Consider the following 14,001-nt stretch of genomic DNA (forward strand, 5'->3'; position numbering starts at 1 on the left):
AAATGTTAATCAGCTACAGACGTCATAGGGTCCACAGTTGTGTCAAACTCATTTTAGTTCAGGGGCCACATTCAGACCAATATGATCTGAAGTGGGCCAGACCAGTAAAAGAAGAACAGTGAAAAAAAGTACAATTACATTATTAACCCATAAAGACCCAAACATCTACCATCTACCAAAATATGATCTAAACTTTTTAATCCCTGTTGGTCCACTAATCCTATCAATATATGCAAATTGGTGTAAAATAGTTTGTCATCTTTTCATGATCATCAGATATGACCCATTTGGACGTTCAGAGGCTCCGTAGTGAACGCGGAAACACCGTCATCTTCTACAGTATTGATTCACCAGTAAAACCAATGGAGTTGGATCAATGACAGCGGATGGACACACAGGGTTTATGTTCAGTTAATGATAGATTTTACTGAAAAAGTCATTTTTTCTTCAGTTTTTGTCATGCCTGCCACCAGACCTTAGTCTGGTTTTGTCTGTCTTTTGTGTTTGTCTGTCATTTCCTGTTTTATTTTGTTAAGTTTCCCTTGTGTGTCATGTCTGGTGTCTTTGCTTCCTGTCCCTAATTGTGTCCACCTGTGTGATTACCTGACTCCGCCCTAATTTGTTCCACCTGTGTCTCATTGTCTTCCCTCCCTTTTGTGTATTTAAGCCCTGTGTTTCCCCTTGTTTGTTGCCAGTTTGTATTTTCCTTGTGAGATACTTACCAGCGTTTTGGACCCGGTTTGCCATCTCTGTTTTGCCTGTTGCCTTATCGCTGTCGGTTCCTCAGCCTCTTTCTGACCTCGTGTGTTCGACCTTATCGCCTGACTTTACGGTACGTGAGCTAGCCTGATCCGTATGTCCTGTTGCCTTTCCGTTTGCCTGCCCGTGTATGACCTGGTTCTGCCACTGACCTCCCTCTGCTTTTCCTTAGTCGGATTCCTGACGCGTTCTACCGATTCGGACTGTGGGTTTTCGTCTCCGGTCCGGTTCACTAACCCAAAGAAGAACCCGGGGCTCATTGTTCTCAAGATTTTGTTCATTATCAGTGAACTGTCAGTGAGCTTGGTATTTAATAAACACTGAACTTTTACATCTGTCTCTGGGTCGTGCATGTGGGTTCAGTCTTCGTACTCTGAGCATTACAGTTTTCTCTGTTTTTTGATATAATAATGATCCTCAACTTTACTCTTTACTTATGAACATTTACATGATTAGTAAATTAAATGTGGGAAAATACCAGATTTTCACTGACAAAAAAAAAACAAACACAAAATGCAGAAGATAATATCACAAAAAATGGTGATATATCACTTAAGGATGTTTAGATATAGAGAAAAAAATCATCTGGGAACTGCCACAAATGTTACACTGGGTCCTTAAGGATTAAAATGTTTATATCTACAAAGTTTCCTTAAAAATGTAAATGACATGAACAACTTGAAACGTCTTAAGAAAAATAGTTGCAATTGTCCTATGTTTCTCATTTAGACATGTACATTACAACTTACAGATCAGTGGATCTAAAATACACAAAACATAGTAATAGGTAGAATATCAGTCAAATTACATTCACTTCTCTTAAGACATTTCATGTTATTCATATTTATTCATATTTACATTTTTTGTGAAAGGGTAGTTTGTAAATATCAACATTTTCATGTAATTTAGCTTTTTTTGCACTAAAACAAAGAGAACCATTTGCAGTTGTCATTATTTATAGGTTATTATGATAGTATTTTACTGGTCTGACGCACTTTAGATCATATTGGTCTGAATGTGGAACCTGAACTAAAATGATTTTAACATCATCGATTATTAATATCTTCAGAGTAATTTTTGCATTTCACAAATTTATCCCAGGGGCTGGATCGGACCCTTTGACCCTGACCTTTATATTTCACACTTGGGCCATATAGGAGGTCAACCCAATTATACTTTGATTAGTTTTGTTATAAGCTAGTGTTTGCATTAGGGAAAAACTTGTCAAGAAAATGTTTAAATGCATTAAAGTGTTGTACAGACGGGGTCAACTGGGCCACTGCCGGTCGCTCCAGGTCTCTTTTTATGTTGAGTCATTCTCTTTATACTGAGACTGTAATTCATTAAATTCAGAATTTGTTGGCAGGAGATGCTAGAGGCTGCTTTAATCAGAACCACTCTCACTGAGACAAATGTCTACTTTCTGGCGCATTGTTGCAGCGATAGCATGTTTGTACAGGAATAGTCTTTGGTTGCAGTCATGACCACTGGACCCATGGGGGTTAAACACAAGGGAGAGTGAAAATGTTCTGTCTAAAAGCAGCAGATGGCTGAGTCGATGAAATACTATGTGATATTCGCATTGTAGTTCAGTTAGTTTTAACCCATAAAGACCCAAACAGCCACTGGCGACCAAAAACATCTTCTGATCTAAACTGTTTAATACCTGTTGATTCATTAATTCTATCAATACATGTAAATAATTAGTGTAAAATGCAGTTTATAATCTTTTCATGGTCATGTTCAGAGGCTCTGTAGTGAACGTGGAAACACCGTCATCTTCTACAACATTGATTCACCAATAAAACCCCTGGAGTTGGATCAATGACAGTGGATGGACACTGGGTTTTATGGTCGATGAATGAAATATTTTGCTTAAAAAGTGACTTTTTTCTTCAGTTTTCATTGCTTCTGATATAACAATCAACTTTAATCTGAGCTTTAATGAACATCTACACAATCCGTATATTAAACATAGAAAAATACCAGATTTTTACAGAAAAAATGCAAAATAAAGAGGATATTATCCCATAAAGACCCAAACAAGGACCACCAACCAAAACCATCTACTGATCTAAACTGTTTAATACCTGTGGATCCACTAATCTTACCAATCCATGTAAATAATTGGTGTAAAATATAGTTCGTCATCTTTTCATGGTCATCTGATATGACCCATTTGGACGTTCAGAGGCTCCAAAGTGAACATGGAAACACCGTCATCTTCTACAACATTGATTCACCAGTAAAACCCATGGAGTTGGATCAATGACAGTGGATGGATACACTTGGTTTATGTTCAGTTAATGATAGATTTTACTGAAAAAGTCACTTTTTCTTCATTTTCCTCCATTTTTGATATAACACTCAACTTTGATCTTAGCTTTTATGAACATCTCCCTGATCAGTGAATTAAATACAGGAAAATACATGATGTTTGCTGAAAAAACAGAAAATACAGAGGAAAATGTCAGAATAAATGTGTGATGAATTACTTATAAAAGGGTAAATAGACAGAAAAATTTATTTGGGATGTGCCATAAAAGTAGCACTGGGTCTTTCTGAGTTATGACAAATGGCGACAAATCACTTAAGAAAGGTTAAATATAGAGAAAAAATAATTTGGGAACTGCCACAAAAGCAGCACTGGGTCTTCATGGGTTCATGCTACACTGTCTACCCAACGTGTGCCAAAACAGTTACTTAAAGACATAAATTCAATCTATCATGACAACAAGAATCAATGCCAAAGTCGCCTACACATGACCTTGTTTTCTTCCTTTTATGTCTTTTTTTTTTTTTTTTTTGCATCACAATTTTGAAGCCGAGTCTGCGATGTGTGTATCATTATGAACAATCCCACTTTTGTTTCCCATTTTGTGAGACAGGCCTGATTAAAAATACCACCGAATTCTGCTACTGAAGCTGCTCATTGACTCAGCTGCTTGCCAAATGTACAATCTGTCTCCCTCTTCCATCACACACAATGAGGCTCACACACTTCACATGCACGCCTGCGACTGTCAGAAAGAGAGAGAGAGAGAGTTAGAGTGGAAGGGATGCACCGCAGCCCATTCTGTCAGTCCGGAAAATAGTGAACTGAGTAAACCCTCCTCCCTGTGCAGACACACACCTCAGTTACCCGGTGCCCTGCTTCAACACACAGCTGCTGCCAAGTGTCCCACATATTGACAGCAGAGTGTTTTCTGCCTGCAGCGCCGTCTAACTAGCATCAGACTCAGCTAGTCAAGCCTCTAATTAAACTCTTTATGTTCACGTTACTTTATCTAAGAATAGAAGAGTAGCCAAAGCCCCGAAGCTGTGAATCCCCAGCATAGAATAGAGCAGAGTAGAACCGAAAATATAGACTAGAATGTAAAATGTAAAGTAGCACCTAGTACACAGTACATCAGGTAAAACAGAGTGAAACTGTCATATATGTTACTTATAGAACATTATGTTAACATATAGGCTATGCATAAAAATTAAAATATATTAACTGCAGTGAAATTTTTCCATAAGTGTGTGTGAATAGCTAGTCATAGTCTAATAGAGTTTCCATATATGTTTTCACTTCATGTACATATGGTTCATATATTAAAATTCAATATATTTTTACATGTATAAAAGAAAAAAATTTGAAAGCAAAGGCACAACAGAATAGAATAGAATAGAATAGAATAGAATAGAATAGAATAGAATAGAATAGAATAGAATAGAATAAACTTCTTATTAAGTGGTAAGTGCATTAGTAGCATTTCTTCATGTCATGATGCTGTTGTCTTAGGCTATTTTATAGAAATAAAATAAAATAGTAGCTAGAACACAGAACATCAGCCTCCACATTATCATACACATCTACATTACACATGGTTCATATATTAATACCATAACTTAGAATAGAATAGAATAGAATAGAATAGAAGAGAAGAGAAGAGAAGAGAAGAGAAGAGAAGAGAAGAGAAGAGAAGAGAAGAGAAGAGAAGAGAAGAGAAGAGAAGAGAACAGATTAACTTCTTATTAAGTGTTCAGTGCATTAGTAGCCTTTCTTCATGTCATGACACTGTTGTCTTAGGCTATTTAATGTAAAATAGTAGCTACAGCACAGAACACTACACTACACATGGTTCAAATATTAGTATCATAAATTAGAATAGAATAGAATAGAATAGAATAGAATAGAATAGAATAGAATAGAATAGAATAGAATAACTTCTTATTGGGTGTTAAGTGCATTAATAGCCTTTCTTCATGTCATGTCTGTTGTCTTAGGCTATTTCATGTAAAATAGTTGCTAGAACACAGAACATCAGCCACCACATTATCATACAAATCATGATTCAAATATTAATATCATAAATTAGAATAGAATAGAATAGAATAGAATAGAAGAACTTCTTGTTTGGTGTTAAGTGCATTAGTAGCCTTTCTTCATGTCATGACACTGTTGTCTTAGGCTATTTAATGTAAAATAGTAGCTACAGCACAGAACACTACACTACACATGGTTCAAATATTAGTATCATAAATTAGAATAGAATAGAATAGAATAGAATAGAATAGAATAGAATAGAATAGAATAGAATAGAATAGAATAACTTCTTATTGGGTGTTAAGTGCATTAATAGCCTTTCTTCATGTCATGTCTGTTGTCTTAGGCTATTTCATGTAAAATAGTTGCTAGAACACAGAACATCAGCCACCACATTATCATACAAATCATGATTCAAATATTAATATCATAAATTAGAATAGAATAGAATAGAATAGAATAGAAGAACTTCTTGTTTGGTGTTAAGTGCATTAGTAGCCTTTCTTCATGTCATGACACTGTTGTCTTAGGCTATTTAATGTAAAATAGTAGCTACAACACAGAACATCAGCCTCTACATTATCATACACATCTACACTACACATGGTCCCAATATTAATATTATAAATTAGACTAGACTAGACTAGACTAGACTAGAATAGAATAGAATAGAATAGAATAGAATAGAGCTGCTCTAGGAAATTAAATGAATAGGACAGGAGATGGCCAATTAATACGTTAGATGAGATTACATCATTGAAATCGGCAGTATAGTAATAGATGATAACATGTCACGGTGTTTAAGCACATGACATCAAGGATAGATGAAAAGTGTAATGACGCTCATAATATAATATAATATAATATAATATAATATAATATAATATAATATAATATAATATAATATAATATAATGGTTGCAGTGATGTGGTCCAGTGGGTGCAGCGGTGTCCAGCCGTGCAGGCCGGCTCGGGGCTGCTGCTGCCGGCGTGTGTGTGACGGACAGCCCGCTGCTGTCACCGGGACCGTAAATCATCCGGATGACACTCACCTCGCCTCGCTCGATCCGCTCCACGATGCTGGCGAACTCCGTCATATCCTCTGAGTCCGACATGTCTCCAGATGGTGTCAGATCAACCCACGGATGACAGATAACACACAGTCAATGCGAAAAGGAAATGAAAATATGAAAGATAGGGGAGAAAAAAAAAACAAAAAAACCCACACAAACAGCAGCAGCTTAAAGCAACAGCATCAGGGTTTCAGAGGAAAGGTGGAAGAAAAAAGAAGAGATCCGAGCCGCTCCTCATCCTCTCCTCTATCCCTCCCTCTTATGTGGGGTCTACAGTACATGCGCCGGCTGCAACAAGCCAGTTTTATTTGGGTTGGCATCATGTTGGAGGAAAACCCCGCCCTCAGTACTGTACCATCTCTCTCCTTTTCTCTCCATCATCCCTCGGTGGTGATGTCTCTGCGCACAGAGCTCTTTGTATCCTCCACAACTATCATTTATCACCTGACAATGAGTGACCTCCTGTTTTAACCCCGACAGCCCCCACAGACCATCATAATAATCTGCATCTAAGGATTAAAGAGACTGAGCTGGGGGGGGGGGGGGGGGGGTCTTAAATCTGTTTACGCAGCGTCCGTCCGCGCAACTTGGGTATTTACGCATGGATGACCGCGCGCCCATGTGTGCGTTATGTCGCTTTAAATAGGCTGATTTCCACCCAGAATGTCAAATCGAAGCTCCAGCAGTTTTGGGGAGGGGATTTGAGGGGGGTATCAGCCGGAATGTGAGGCGACTGCAGCCAGATTAAGTTGATATTTCTTTTTTTTTTTTTTTTTCTGGAAATGCCACTTGTTCCGCGTCACCAGATGGCCTCACGGCTTCATGCAGACATATTCCACCCCATTGAGTAAGTGGACTTGGAACAAACAGGCAGGAGCAAACGGTCCATGACAAAAAACAATAATCATCGGTGTTTCCAAAAGCTCCTTTGGACTGACATGATCTGGCTTCAGTGGAGAAACATGGCTCCGCACAGGTGCAACATGGGATTTTGCGTCATTCCACATTTGGATGACAATTTAAACATCACAACTTGACATTTTTCATTCACAAATGTAAGTTCTGTAACATAAAGCCAAATATTATTCATTTTTTGAAAGATGTTGAACTTTATTTAAAGCTTTTAGGTAAATCTGGAAACAAAAAGATGATAAAAACCATCAGTATTTGTTCTGAGTTAGGCTCACTGTAAAAAATGACTGTAGAATTAACACCAAAAAGTTGTAAAATTGCAACATAAAAAAACTGTAAGTGACAATACAATGCAAATTTGTTTATTTGAAAAGATTTTTGTGTTAACAATTAAATCCAATATAGCTGTAGTTCTTACAGGAAGAGTATATTAACAAAACCAGATTTGTATGTAGAAATTATGTTTGTATTGTTTTTAGAAAATAAAACTGCAAATTGGGATACAATGCAATGACGTTTAAATTGCAAGACCATAATGTTGAAATAATCGCCTATTTGCATTTATATATATATATATATATATATAGATAGATAGATAGATAGATAGATAGATAGATAGATAGATAGATATGAAAAAATTATTTTTAAAAAGTCAACATTTAACAGTGTAACATTTTAAATTTGTAAATTAATGGGTTGGTAGAGTTGGTAGAGCGGCTCATCCAATAACCAAAGGGTTGGTGGTTCGAATCCTGGCTCTGACTGTCCATATGTCCAAGTGTCCATTGGCAGACACTGAAGCCTAAACTGCTCCCTGGTGGTTTTGGAAAGTGCTTTGGACACCATGAAGGTGTAGAAAATGTGCTAAATAAGTGAAGTCCATTCACCATTTAAATCTACATGTTTATAATGTTAAATCTACATGTTACTCCATAAATATGTTTACAGTTGGATGTGTTTTTTACAGTATTTTTCTGGAAACCACAGCTTCCCGTTTTTTTTCTGTAAAAACAACAGGATTTTTTTTTTTTTTTTTTTTTTTTTTTTTTACAGTGCATTGTATTATAATAACTGTATAATCCTTCCACCTGGCAAACTTGGTTTTTTTTCTTGTTGTATATATTGATTGTATACTTTTCCTTCTTGAATAAAGATTTAGTGAAAGAAAAAAAAAAATCAAAACTTTTGTAAAAATCGACCCTTTATTTTAGAATTTTCTGTCATGCATTTAAGAAAACCAAGAAATAAACCATGAAGTAATTTGGTTCGTCCAGCTCAAGCATCAAAGGTACATTTTCATGACTTTTTGTTGTTGTTGTACAACCTTGTTATGAATACTCAGGAACTTGAAAAAGTATATTTAACCCTTTATAGGGCACTCATAGAAATACTCTATAATTCAGAATGCCAGACTTAGTGTGTTATTGGAGGTTATAAAAAGACTTTATTACGTTTGTTAAAGCGATAAAAAATTTTATTGTTATGTAGAAAATCAAAGTCAGTGAAGTTACCATATATGGTTCCTTACCCGTAAGTGGCAAAAAAAATACAAGAAGTAAATACAAAAAAAAAAACACATATAGGTGAAAAGAACATGTATTTTAGAACATTAGAACATCACTTTTAGAACATTAAACCAACATAAGTGCTGATCCAGACCCCTGTCCACATCCACATTATCCCATTGAACATCATTCTTTACATTAGAACCATTTCTTCATGGTACCTAAAAAAGCGCGGGGGGGCGGGGGGGAATGCCATTTTAAGGGGTGCTTCAGATCTATTTGGTATTCTATTTGGAACACAGTTTTCCACAATTATGTTTACATTTTACCTGAGGACAAGTATAATTTACAAAACAAGTGCATATGTTAGTGTTTGTATGTACATGCATTATCTGAAATGTTATGGTTGGGATAAAAAATGTCCTCCAAATCTAGAATGTACCTGTTTACGATGAGAATTGCTGTATAGTGGGTTGAGGGTTAATACTTTAAAGGCACTGTTATGTATGTTTGTAATACAAAGCAGCCAAGTCCAAAAAGACATCAGAGTGTCACCTCAGGATGCTCCTGTTTCATGTCATACTTTTCCGACTGGATCATCAAAGGCTACGTTCAGACTGCAGGCAAATGTGGCCCAAATCTGACTTTTTTACCCATATGTGACCTGTATCCGATCTGTTAAAGACAGTTTGAACGGCAGAAATTAGATTTTTTTCAAATCTGACCCAGGCCACTTTCATATGTGGTCCTAAATCCGATACGTATCCGATATTTTGCAATGCGACCTCAGTTTGAACGGCCAGGTCGCAATTATCTGACCTTTACTTCGTTGAAATGTGACGAATGTCATAATTCTGCGTCCCAGGAGGAGAAACAGCAGAAAAAACATACTTACTCCTGTAAACACAGTGCGGGCCTACGTGGTCACGTATCACGTCAGGACCTTTTTTGTGCATGTGGGTCACTTTAGGGTCACATTCAGTTCATAGTCAAAACTGACAGAAGTCGCATTTAATGTGCAATATGAACGAGCACACAAAAAAATCGGATTTCACAAAAAAATCTGAATTATGCATTAAGACCTGCTGTCTGAACGTAGCCTAAATTACTCAGGCTTGGATTTTGCCAACAAACCATCACATCCTTAGGCTCCTTGTCACGACCTAGCTCTCCAAAACTTATTCATTATGGATTAAACCTGAACTTACACCTTTGCAAGTTCAATGTGAGCCATTTCTAAGACTCTAGGTCAGAGTCTAAACCTCATTTGAACATTGCTGTATTACAAAGTGGCATCAGTTTGGCTCAGTCAGACCATCAGTGGACATATCCGGCCTCTCATGGTTATTTCATTGGGAAATTATGAGCCCGGTGCTCGTGCGTAATGTGGAACTAACACTTGACTGTGCCATAAAAACCCACATAACTGCGCCACAGGGCTCTTCACTTCACTGAATAATCAATACAGCACATTGATTAATCTCTTTTACCAAGTAGAATTGATTTAAGTTAAATAACTACAGAGAACGTAACTGTTTTCTAAACACTAGCTCACTGAAGGCCCTGTGGATCAGTCACATCACATGCTGTCAACACTGTATTTGTATAGTTCTGTGGTAGCAACAGCTTTGGTCATGAAACAAACAAAACAACAGGGTATGGAAACATTAACTCCACTGTCCTCTGGATATGTTTATCCTTATGATCTGTGTGTCAGTGTTTTTCTGCCAAACACTGATTACATCCAGATTTGAACTTCAAGGGGTTTAACCCATAAAGACCCAAACATCCACCGTCGACCAAAACCATTTACTGATCTAAACTGTTTAATATCTATTGATCCATTAATCTGGTAAATAATTGGCGTAAAATACAGTTTTTCATCTTTTCATGGTCATCAGATATGACCTATTTGGACGTTCAGAGGCTTCGTAGTGAATGTGGAAACACCGTCATCTTCTACAACACAGGTGTCAAACATGCGGCACGGGGGCCAAATCCGGCCCGCCAAAGGGTCCAGTCCGGCCCTTGGGATGAATTTGTGAAATGCAAAAATTACGCTAAGGTATTAACAATCATTTCATTTCAGGTTGCACATTCAGACCAATTCAATCTCAAGTGGGTCAGGCCAGTAAAATACGATCATAATAACATATAAATAATGACAACTCCAAACTTTTCTCTTTGTAAATGTAAATATTTTCATGTATTTACACTAAAAACAAAGTTTATTTTTGCAAAAAATGTGAACAACCTGAAATGTCTTAAGAGAAGTACAATTTTAACAAGATTCTGCCTGTTATTAAATGTTTTGTGTATTTGTAGATCCACTATGATCTGTAAGTTATAATGTACATGTGTAAATGATAAACTGAAGCAGAATATTGTTAAACTTACATTTATTGTTTCAGTTTGTTCATGTTAGTCACATTGTTTGAAAGGATAGTTTGTAAATGTAAACCTTCTCATAATGTAAATTTACTTTTTTTTGTTCTAAAACATAGAGAAAAGTTTGGAGTTAACATTATTTATATATTATTATGTTATTATTTTACTAGTTCGGCCCACTTCAGATCATTTTTAGCTGAATCTGGCCCCTGAACTAAAATGAGTTTGACACCCCTGCTCTACAACATTGATTCACCAGTAAAACCTATGGAGCTGGATCAATGACAATGAATGGACACACTGGGTTTATGTTAGTTATTGATATATTTTGTTGAAAAAGTCACTCTTGCTTCAATTTTCTCTGTTTCTGATATAATAAAACACAACTTTCACGCTTTCATGCATGAATTATGAGAACCTTAATCAAGATTTTTTTTCCTGAGTGTTTTTATTCCTCTTTAGGCATGAAAAAAAACAATGTGATTGAATTTTTTTTTTTTTTTTTAAATCAACCTGTTTTTCATGGAGTTACAAAAATGTCCACTCAGCTACACCATGAATTTTATTCTTGAAGCAAAGAAACATTATTTAAAACCCAATATCATAAAGTGATATGAAAACAGTGTAATGAAACCATGTTTAATGCAGCTAATCTGATGTTTTCTCACATTTTAACATATTCTAATACTAGTTATTACTCACTTCATGGAGATAATATGCAAAAAAAAAAATATTAACAATCGATTTCCACTCAAGAACCAATCAAGAACAGCAAAGTTACAATAATGGTATGAATCGCAGTTTATGAGATGATGCATAAGTGTCCACTGTGTTGGTTGATATGGAACTAAAACAACAAAACCTATGAATATACAAGAGAACAGCTGTAGAGTAACTGTCCACTGTAGTGACCACTATGCATGAAAGGGTTAATCTGAGCTTTCATGAACATCTACATGATCAGAAAATTAAATATCGGAAAATATACGATTTACACTGAAAAAACACAAAATACAGAGGATAATATTATAATAAATCAACTAAGATAGAAAAATTCATTTGTAAACTGCCACAGAAGAAGCACTGGGTCTTTATGGGTTAAGAAATCACATCTGTCCCACTTCAGCCCCTCCTTCTTTGCAGGGTTTAAGGTGACACGTCTGACTGAGGTCTGGTTTCCACATGGGTATAACTTGAACTGGGGAGTATCACCACACCCATAGAGTGTCTGTCAACGGATCATCTGCTGATCATTTTGATGCAGACTGGGCTACACTCATAAGGGCAGTAAACATATTATACCATCTTTTTCTCTAATATTTTATTTTCATTTCATGCACATTCAGATGGAGTGTGTTTCTAGGCCACTTTAGTCTGATTCATATTACATTTTCAGCGCCAACAGTGGAGTCTGTGACTGTGCTTTGCAGCTCCCAGGTGGGACTTGGATGTGTTTCTGATGGAGCGCCTCCCCTTCCCCCAAAGCTATTAATTATGTCTTAGTCACTGACCTCAGAAAGCACAGTTTCACCAGAGCCAGGCTCATATAAGGGTCAAATTAGGAAAAAACGCTGACTAGTTTTCATCTTTGAAGGTAAAATATAGAATAGGTCATTGCAGTCACAAAGCCACATAAAAATATAACACATGATGTCATTTCTTACAGAAAATACTGCTGATGTGTCTCCATTCATGGTAAGAAAAAAATAACCCAATATGTAGGGCAATAAAAGCTTCTGTCTAACCCAGACATGACTCAATTCAACTGAAGTTTTGCTCATAATAAACATAACTGCATTTACTTAGATTACTGAACCAATTCTTTCTCCAGTTGTAAACGATTTAAGAGAAAAAAAAACTTTCACAAGATTTTGGTGTCACATTCATGCTTGATTTTCATTTCTCCCAGAACCATTTCTAAAACAACCAAACTTTATACGCCGAACAGCCATAATGTTATAACCACTGACAGGAGAAGTGCTGCTAACATTAATTACAGGGTGGGGAAGCAAAATTTACAATGAACATTTAGTTGTTTTTTCTCAGCAGGCACTACGTCAACTGTTTTGAAACCAAACATATATTGATGTCATAATCATACCTAACACTATTATCCATACCTTTTCACAAACTTTTGCCCATATGAGTAATCAGGAAAGCAAACGTCAAAGAGTGTATGATTTGCTGAATGCACTCGTCACACCAAAGGAGATTTCACAAATAGTTGGAGTGTCCATAAAGACTGTTTATAATGGAAAGAAGAGAATGATTATGAACAAAACTATTACGAGAAAGTCTGGAAGATACTATTAAAGAAGAATGGGAGAAGTTATCACCCGAATATTTGAGGAACACTTGCGCAAGTTTCAGGAAGCGTGTGAAGGCAGTTATTGAGAAAGAAGGAGGACACATAGAATAAAAACATTTTCTATTATGTAAATTTTCTTGTGGCAAATAAATTCTCATGACTTTCAATAAACTAATTGGTCATACACTGTCTTTCAATCCCTGCCTCAAAATATTGTAAATTTTGCTTCCCCATCCTGTATTTCATTGCAATAGTATTTTTCATTGGGCTGGATATATTAGGCAGAGTGTGAACATTTAGTCCTCGAAGCTGATCTGTTGGAAACAGTAAAATGAGCAACAGAAGGAACTGGGTGACTTTGACAAGGGCCTAATTGTAACGGTGACGACTGAGTCAGAGCATCTCCACAACTACAGGTTTTGTTGGGTGTTCCTGGACTGCAGTGGGTAGTACCGACCAAAAATGGACAAAGGAAGGACATCCATGTAGGTCCACCTCTCTACTTCCTGTAACATCTTGGTTCAGATACCACAGCACACCTTCAGGCCACAGGTCAGAGCTGCTTTTAGTGGGAAAAAACCAGGGACCTACACAACATTAGACAGGTGGTAATAGTGTTATGATCCAATAGATGCTGGTTTGGTTGAGATCCAGTTGTTGTTTAGACCAGTTTGGATACTTAACACTTTACACTAGGAATCAACAGGATCTGCAGATGCTCTGACTGTCACAATTTCTCTCTTGT

General features: G+C 36.5%; 1 protein-coding gene across 6 annotated transcripts in view; it reads right to left on the reverse strand.

Annotated features, from left to right (window-relative positions):
• Window positions 1-6,594, reverse strand: part of trim36 (tripartite motif containing 36) — a 47,363-nt gene extending 40,769 nt beyond the window's left edge. For 2 of the 6 annotated variants that reach the window (XM_030142717.1, XM_030142718.1), the window contains exon 1: window positions 6,123-6,583. In XM_030142717.1, coding sequence (XP_029998577.1) covers window positions 6,123-6,185 — 63 coding nt within the window. In that variant the 5' untranslated portion in view covers window positions 6,186-6,583. Of the gene's footprint in view, window positions 1-6,122 lie in introns of all 6 variants that reach the window. The other 4 variants (XM_030142713.1, XM_030142714.1, XM_030142716.1 and 1 more) reach the window with 4 other exon arrangements.
• Window positions 6,595-14,001: the final 7,407 nt, after the last annotated feature.

This window comes from Sphaeramia orbicularis, chromosome 9 (genome assembly GCF_902148855.1).
Source record: "Sphaeramia orbicularis chromosome 9, fSphaOr1.1, whole genome shotgun sequence".
NCBI lineage: Eukaryota > Metazoa > Chordata > Actinopteri > Kurtiformes > Apogonidae > Sphaeramia > Sphaeramia orbicularis.